This window comes from Alexandromys fortis, unplaced genomic scaffold (assembly GCF_014885135.2).
Source record: "Alexandromys fortis isolate MF-2015 unplaced genomic scaffold, M_Fortis_MF-2015_v1.1 scaffold_231, whole genome shotgun sequence".
Taxonomy (NCBI): Eukaryota; Metazoa; Chordata; class Mammalia; order Rodentia; family Cricetidae; genus Alexandromys; species Alexandromys fortis.
The window spans coordinates 412,220-420,582 of record NW_026068613.1 but is presented as its reverse complement, the minus strand read 5'-3'; the positions used below and the strand labels follow the sequence as shown (position 1 = coordinate 420,582).

General features: G+C 43.2%; 1 protein-coding gene across 1 annotated transcript in view; it reads right to left on the bottom strand.

Moving 5' to 3' along the window:
* Nucleotides 1–3,325: 3,325 nt before the first annotated feature.
* The window catches only part of Jhy (junctional cadherin complex regulator), a 63,698-nt gene continuing 58,660 nt past the window's right edge, over nt 3,326–8,363 (bottom strand). The window contains exons 6-8 of the mRNA XM_050133533.1: nt 6,634–6,714; nt 5,799–5,927; nt 3,326–3,690 (exon numbers count right to left, since the gene is read on the bottom strand). Of these exons, the coding sequence (XP_049989490.1) occupies nt 3,493–3,690; nt 5,799–5,927; nt 6,634–6,714 (408 nt within the window). The 3' untranslated portion in view covers nt 3,326–3,492. The remainder of the gene's footprint in view (nt 3,691–5,798; nt 5,928–6,633; nt 6,715–8,363) is intronic.

The following is an 8,363-nucleotide window of genomic DNA, read 5'->3' as shown; positions in this document are numbered from 1 at the left end:
GTGCATTATCAGGAGTTGTGGCCTTGTTGGAGTAGGTGTGGCCTTGTTGCAGGAAGTGTGTCACTGTGGAGGTGGGTTTGGGACACAGTCTCTCCCTGCTGCCTGTGGATCAAGATGTAGAACTCTCAGCTCCTTCTCCAGCACAGTCTGTCTGCACAGTGTCATGCTTCTTGCCATAAAAATAATGGACTCAGCCTCTGAAACCGTATGCTAGCTGCCTCAGTTAAATGTTTTCCTTTGTAAGAGTTGCTGTGGTCACGGTGTCTCTTCACAGCAATAGAAACCCTAACAAAGACCTTTTATTTGTTATAAATATATTTCTCCCTAATTGTCCCTTTATAATATAGAAATAGCTTTGTTTTGTTTGACATTATAGAACACTTTTTATAATCACTGATGTAGTGAGTGACCACTGAGACCAGCAAAATCTGCCCCAAAGCAGAGATTCACTTTGTTGCTACAGTTTTCAATCCTTTCCTTCCTGGGAAAATAACAAAAAAGTAGATGGAGCATTTGTGTATTTCTGTTTCTGCCCACTGGGAACCGAAACTATGAAACCGTACAGAGCCTTAGGAGTGAGCTGCCCTATGCCTACGGATGCTCGAGCGCTGGCTGAAATGCATGTTAGGGAGCGGTAATCCTAAAAAGACCACACTGGAGACAGCAATTAAATCATGATACATACATCATGGTTGTGTATATGATCCACATGTATGTACCATAGGGAGATTTAGTTAAGCTTGATACCTGCAGTCTGTCACCCAAATTCAATTTCCTTCCCTGCTATTTTTCAGTAAGTAATTAGAAAAGAAACCCCGTCTGAGTTGACCGAGTCTGCTATTGTGGGCTGTTTGCTGTCAACTCAGAGTTCTCAATTAGCTCCAGTGTTGTTGTAATTACTGGACGTGTTTTCAAACAACTCCCAGTTAATAACGGTTGGGATGAAGAGTCATTTTCTCACTGTAGATGAGACTGTGCACGCTCATGCTTGCTGTGATGTTTTGACAATGATTCATTAACCAATAATAAGCCCCAATTGGGCCCATTAGGCATCATTGCCTTTCCTGGGATTACCTTTTATTTTGTTCCTCGATACTGTCTTTTCTTGACTTGGTTTCTGGATAAGTCCCAAGAGACTCCTTACGGCACAAAACAATATCAAGAAGACAGCTGTCATTAAATTCAGCTACTTGTAAAAAATAAAAGGCTCCACGTAAGAGCCTGCTCTTGTGGAAACTTTAGAAAAAGCATTGTCAGAAAGAAGGCCGTGCTAAGGAGAAGGCATGGGGCTTAAAGAGCCTTTATCTGTACCAATTCATAGAGACCAGGCAAAATTATCTGTCCTATGCCTTTCAATGGCTCATATAACATCTGGTCAAATGCATCCTCCCCAGGCCCCTGCTGTCTCCCTCATGGTATCACTCAAGTCCAAATTTCCTTCCTTCCTTCCTTCCTTCCTTCCTTCCTTCCTTCCTTCCTTCCTTCCTTCCTTCCTTCCTTCCTTCCTTCCTTCCTCCCACCCCTTCCTTCTTTTCTTGTTTCTGTTATTTTCTTCTAGTCCTCAACTGTCTTGTTTCATCAAACTTCAAGGATTTCCTAGGTTGTGGTATTTTGTCCGTGTGTGTGTGTGTGTGTGTGTTAATGGCACAGTGTGCACGTGGTTAGAGAATAACATTCAGGGATCAGTTCTCTCCTCCCACCATGGGCATCAGGGACTGAACCCAGGCTGCTAGGTTATATGGCATGCGCCTTTACCTGCTAAGCCTTTTGCTGGCCCTCCATGCATTCTCATAGAGAATTTTGATGCCATGTTGGTTCACACGGCTGACTTCCAATAGGCTGGTTCTTTTTTTTTTTTTTTCGAGTTTCTAAACAAATGCTATAAAATGAATCACTTGGGTTTATGAAATTAATACTGTCAATACTGTGCCACTCACAGAAGGAAATACAAAGCATTTGTCCTTCTCTGTGCTGACTCCTCTGTCTGGACTGTGGTGGCTTAGTGACATTTCACTAAACCTTGATGCCATGATGGCTTGAGGCCACATGAAGGTTCATTGAATTCGTTCTTTGACTTCAGACCCAAACTTTCAGCAATGGTTTTATTTCTTTGGCTGAAGTATTTTAGATGCTATTTGTCTCTGAGTAAGGACTTTTGATGTCCTAGGGCAGCGATTCTCAACTTTCCCAAGGTGACCTAATGTGACCCTTTAATACAGTTCCTCATGTTGTGGTGACGCCAACCATAAAATTGTTTTTGTTGCTACTTTACAACTGTAGTTTTGCTACTTTACAACTGTAGTTTTGCTACTTTTATGAAACATAATGTAAATATCTGATATGCAAACCCTGTGGAAAAGGGTCGTGATCCACAGGTTGAGAACCACCATCCCAGGGTTTTATGTGCTGGACGGTAAAGCTTGCTTCAGCTCAGCTTCTGGAGTGTGGAGGTAGCACAAAGCTGATCCTTCGACCATGCACACAGATTTGCCCTAGCTCATTAGAATGCCTCATTTCTGGACACACTCATGGAAGGATGCAATGTCCAGGAAGGAGGTAAACGGTAGTCCTTTGCTGTTGTGGCTCTTTTGAGACAGACTCTCACTATTTAGATCATGCTAGCCTCCAACTTGAAACGCACTCCCACCCTCCCTGCCTCAACTTCCCGAGTGCTCAGATTATAAACATATGTGATCACTCCTGGTTTTTTAGTAATTTTAAGATTGATACTCTTGATAATGTTTCAGAGGAGAAAAATGAGAGAATGAATATTTACATCCATAGTAGACTCTGACGAGCATGCATTTGATACTATTTGAAGATAGCCACAGTGATGACATGCTGCCGAGGACATTCATAGCCATGGAGTTGATGATGGCTTTGACCATACAGTGATCTGGGGTGGGTTTCTCCGGACTTGTAGAATCTGTGACTAATGTCAGTGTTCTCTTAGTATGAAATTAGGCCCTTTCCCCTCCCCCCATTTCAATACACACATATAGACATATCTTCAAATTTTCCACTTTATGCAATAGACTTTTTTGAAACTTGAAAGCCTAAGTATTACCTCAGTGATTAGATCAGCTAAACACATGTTAGGAAAAACCAAGTCTGTACACTCTGTCTCGGGGGGGGGGGGGTAGAGAAACACACGCAGACAAATTTATTTGGAGGGACTTGTAAATTTTCCTGACGTGGAAGAAGGACAGAGGTAGTTAACAAACCAGAAGACCCAATGTAAACCAACGGCTTTATTGTCTAGCTCTCTATCAGTCCATATTCTAAAAGATTTTAAAATAAATAAACTATGTATTTTCATATCCAGAAGGTTAAACATATCCCAGTGTCCACCTGGGCCCCACAGTAACTTCCACACAGAGCAGACAAAGGCGGCTGGCAGGTGACAGTGCCGGGTTGCCACTCAGTATAGACGGAATTGTTTCGTTTCTCCGCCGCTCTTCCACGGCAGTTCTGATCCCCACCAAATGCTGTCTAGACAATGTGAAGGACTTTGAAAGCAGCCACAGCCTGCTTCTCTCGCTCATGCCTGCTCTGCAGGATCTCCAGCAGGGAAATTTCTGGTAAGCTTCCTTCTTTCTCACTGTTCTGTGTCTTCTTAGTTTTCTTTGGTGCTTGATCCGTCAGACTTGGTGGTTTGGGTTTGGGGATGGTTTTAGCATATTCCAAAGCCTGGAGGCAAAATAGAAAAAATACCATTTAAAGTGGGAAGTTAGTCTTAGGAGAGGTTTATGATAGCGATGGAGACTGTGGTAATTATGGGCAGATATGCCTTCTGAATGCAGATAACATGTTATTGTGCATAGTTTACGCAAAGTAAGTTTGTCACTAAACAAGGCATTGTGGAGCGAAAAGGAGCTGGAGAGGGGTGGTTTGACAGCTGTTAGGTTACTCAGATGTTTTTACCATGGCAGATTCTTTTAAGTGTTTGTTAGCAGATATCTCATTAGTTTATTGGGCCAACTCTCTGAGAGTCTTGTTAAAACCAAGATTCCAATAGAATCAACAGGCCTCTCTACCTTTGTTTGTAGCTGAAGGACTCGGAGACTGAAGACAACACTGTAGTTGATGAAAACTCAACTTTGTTCATTGCATCCCATTGTTCTTTGAAAGAAAAGTTGGGTATTTTAAGTGTATCTATAGAAAATAGATGTTGAAAATATAGTTTTTTAAAAAGTAGATGCCATGTTTTAAAGGTGAAGTTATGATAAAAATGGGATCAGTTGGCTTAGGGCTGCCACTCAACGACAGAGCCTTTGCCAACATGAACATGACCCTTGGTTCTGTTCATCTGAGGGTGCCGGAACAAACCAGGGGAGGGGGAATTCAACAGAATTCATACTGGTTTTGCAGTTTTAAGCTTTTGTTGCTAGATTTATGTGTATGAGTGCTTTGCTTGCATACATGTCTGTGCATCACGTACATGCCTGGCACCCTCAGATGTCAGAAGACGAAGGTCCTATGGAACTGGAGTTACAGATGAGGCCACTACATGGGTGCTGGGAACTGAACCTGGGTCTCTGTAAAAATAGCAAGTGCTCTTAACCACTGAGCCACCTTCCCTGCCTCAAGCTTTGCTTTTAAAGGAGACTTTATTGGGACTGAAGAGGTGGCTCAGAGGGTAAGAGCATTGACTGGTCCTCCAGAGATCCTGAGTTCAATTCCCAGCAATCACATGGTGGCTCACAGCCATCTGTAATGAGATCTGGTGCCCTCTTCTGGTGTGCAGGCAGAACACTGTATACATAATAAAAATAAATAAATAAATCTTAAAAAAGAGAAGTTATTGACAACTGAAATGGGAACGGATAGATTTCCAAGCACCAGAAAGGGAAAAAAAAAAACACTAAAGCATAAAATGTTCGCCTTTTGAACTTCTGTATGAGAGAGACACGGCGCCTCTCTAATAGATTTGTCACTTTGGGATGGGCATGAAAATGCAGCGGGGGAAAACGAGGCTGTCACAGTCTGAGGAAGAGTTAATATGATGGTTGGTGACTGAGAACAGGTTGCACACGTTCCGTTCCTAAAGGCACCAAGACATCACCTGTTTCTCCTGCCAGGAGTCCCCATGGCTGTATGGGACCGAATGGATCAGCTGAGGCAGGCAGGGGGTGGCAGAGGGTCTCCACAGCACACATTTCGTTCCCATCCCGAGTCTTTGTTAGATGACAACTCAGAGGACACACATTCTGTATTTTTAATTTTTTTTCCCACCAGAGGAACCCATACATTCTCCCTGGAAAAGCATAGTGAAAAGAACTTAAAAGAAACAATGAGGATTTTTTAATTTATTTTGCGTGAACAACATGAGGATGCTAATTTCCTTGAAAGTAATTTAATTATAAAGAATGAAAGCAATAGTTAGTCCAGCCTGCTAGCTCTTGATGAGAAGTCACTTTGTTATTTTCACATGTAATAAAGCTAAGACAACATACCGACCTAACAGTTGTATGTGTGTGTGTGTGTGTGTGTGTTAGTGGATAACATGCAAGTGCAGGAATGGCTGTGACTAAATATCTCCTGTGTCCCAAACACATCTCCCACCTCCTCCCACAGGGTTTCTCTGCATAGCAGCACTGGCTGTCCTGGAACTTGCTTTCTAGACCAGGCTGGCCTCTAACTCAGAGAAATCCACCTGCCGCTGCCTTCCTGGTGCTGGGATTAGAGGCATGTGCCACCATGCCTGGCTCCAGACACCTTGTTTAAGGTTAGGTGGTGACCAAAGTTTCCTTTTAGTTCTGACGGAAGCAGTACGTGTCCCGATGCGAGCTCCTTACCTTCTGCCGAGAAATCACTGCTTTACTTTCAGGTTTTGCTGTCTGTGGTTTGGACAGAACGGACAGTGTCTTCATGTTGTATTCCTGGACTTGCTTTGCGTATTCTTTCTGCTGCATTAATTTTTGCATCTGCTCAGAGAAATGGAGTAAAGTGAGCTAATCTCTGCTAATTCTCCCAGTGACACTGGTTTAACCGAGGTGGGCAGCTCAGGGGGGTGACTTGTGTAAGGTGGCAGCAGTGAACTGGTTAATATTTCCCCGGAGAACCGGCCGTGAGTGCAGCGGCCCTCCCTGGGCTCTCTTAACAGAGGCTAAACCCTATTCAGCCTCTTCTTTGTTGCATTTACCCAATTTATTTTCATTTTTGCTTCCAACTTTGAACTATCCTCTTTTTATGCCTGAGTGCAACTGCAGTTCAAACACATTACAGGAAGATCTCCTTTCACTGGAGGAGAGAGAGTAAAGTGGATGCATTTCTTCGGGGCTGGGGAACTCGTATCCTAAGTGTCGTCTCTGTGGCCACTTCAAAGTTATCAGGACAACTCTATCAGCGAGACCAACAACCACACAGCACACACATCCCTTTCCACACTCACGCACCCCACTCTTCAGATCGAACTAAAAGGCAGGGCATAAGATAACACAGGCTAAGATTTTTTTTTCCAAGCAGGAGTATCTGGGTCTCTATTGTGTCAGCATGGCTGGTTCTGAGGGGTGTCTACTCAGTGCCAGATGTTTGCATGGGGTTTGATGCCAGAGTGCACCCCCCTCCCCCCACCGTATTGCTAAGGACAGGCAGAGGACACCAAGTCTGAAAATGCCACATGCCACTTACTTTGTCTCTGACGGACTCCAAGTCAGGTCCCAGGCCTCCAAGCTTCACGTCTCTTTTCTGATAGCCTTTCAGCTTGGAACTCTGAAATCAAAACCACAGAAATGGTTCCTCTTAAGGATCAGTAGTCATAGGAAAGGACAGAGGAGACCAGAAGCTCTGGTGGAAGGTGGGAAAACGAGCGCATTTCTTGGCAATGGCGCCATTTTCATGGTAGTTACTGATCATAGTCTATTTGGTATTTGTAGTTGGTTTAGCCAATATATTTTGACTTTTTCACTTCTCCAGTAAAAGAAAGTCAATTCTGAAATAATAAGCAATTTCAAGGTAACGATTTGTTGCAGTGATATTTTGTTTATGTTTTAACAAATAAAGCTTGCCTGCAAATCAGAGTGCAGCACTAAGCCACTAGAGGCTGGGCAATGGTGGCACACACCTTTAATCCCAGGACTTGGGAGACAGAGGCAGATGGATCTCTGTTAGTTCATTGTCCCCCTGGGCTACATTAAATTGATCCAGTCTAAAAGAGAAACAGAGTTCACACAAATGTGATCCCAGCACTTGGGATCCAATGCCTTTAGTCCCAGCACTGGGGAGGTGGAGACAGAAGTATTTTGGCTGGGCAGAGAGAGGAATACAAGGTGGGTGGAGACAGGAGCTCAGTGCATTCCGAGGCAGCGGTCCGAAGCAGTCAGTCTGAGGCACATTCAGTCTGTACAGCGGTCTGAGCAGCAGGACCGTCTGAGGTTTTGTTGAGACAGCAAGCAGCCGGGATATTCAGTCTGAGGATTTGGTAGAGGTAAAAGGTCTCTCTAGTGGCTGACTGCTCTGCTTCTCTGTTCTCTCAGTTTTCATCCCCTAATATTGGACTCTGGGTTTTTGTTATTAAGACCAATTAGAAAATGTGCTATGGTTTGTTTTTTGGTTAGCATTTTTAACTGAACTATCTATAACACAATTGGCAGCAGTTACCATGATGTCCACTCAAGCAGTCTGCTAAACCAAATGACTCCGCCTCACATAATGGCAGTCAACACACACTGCTTCAGAAAGCCCTGTGGAGGGGTGAAGCCTGCCTTTCGAGACACTCTGAAGACAAGTGCTGACACTGCAGCCTGAACATTTTACAACCCGTTGTTGGGATAGTATAGAACTGAAGATAGAAGTTATAAACAATCTACACTAGCTCAGAACTGAGTATCCAATTATTCCAATTACCAAATCCAGAAGTTGAGAGAGAGCAAGAACAAGCTTTATCTAGGCATTTACAGTCTAAGGGGTCACACCCAAGTGGGCTGGTATCTTAAAGGCTATTGGCTGAAGGAGTTCCTACAGCACCTCTCCCTTTTGTTTAAATAAAAGAGTTCTAAGCCTAATAAAAACTATATGCAATAAGGACAAATATCAACTATAAAAATTAGAATTACGACCAGCATAAACAATATTAAGCAAGGAACATATGCTAAATGTTTCAATAATCATTCTATCCTAAAGAGTCTAGTCTTGTATTAGAAATGGCTTGGCTAAATCATATGAGGAAATTAACTATGATTATCTAATCTTCATCTCCATCAAAGGCCTGAAAAGGGAGATAATATTACTTGAGTAGGTAGGAAGTGCAATCAAGAAGCTTCCAAAATGTACAGGAGATGACAGAGACAACTGTCTACCTGGGCAATCACCCAAATTTGGCTAAGGCCTAGAGTAACTGACAGACCATTTTTCAAGGCAGG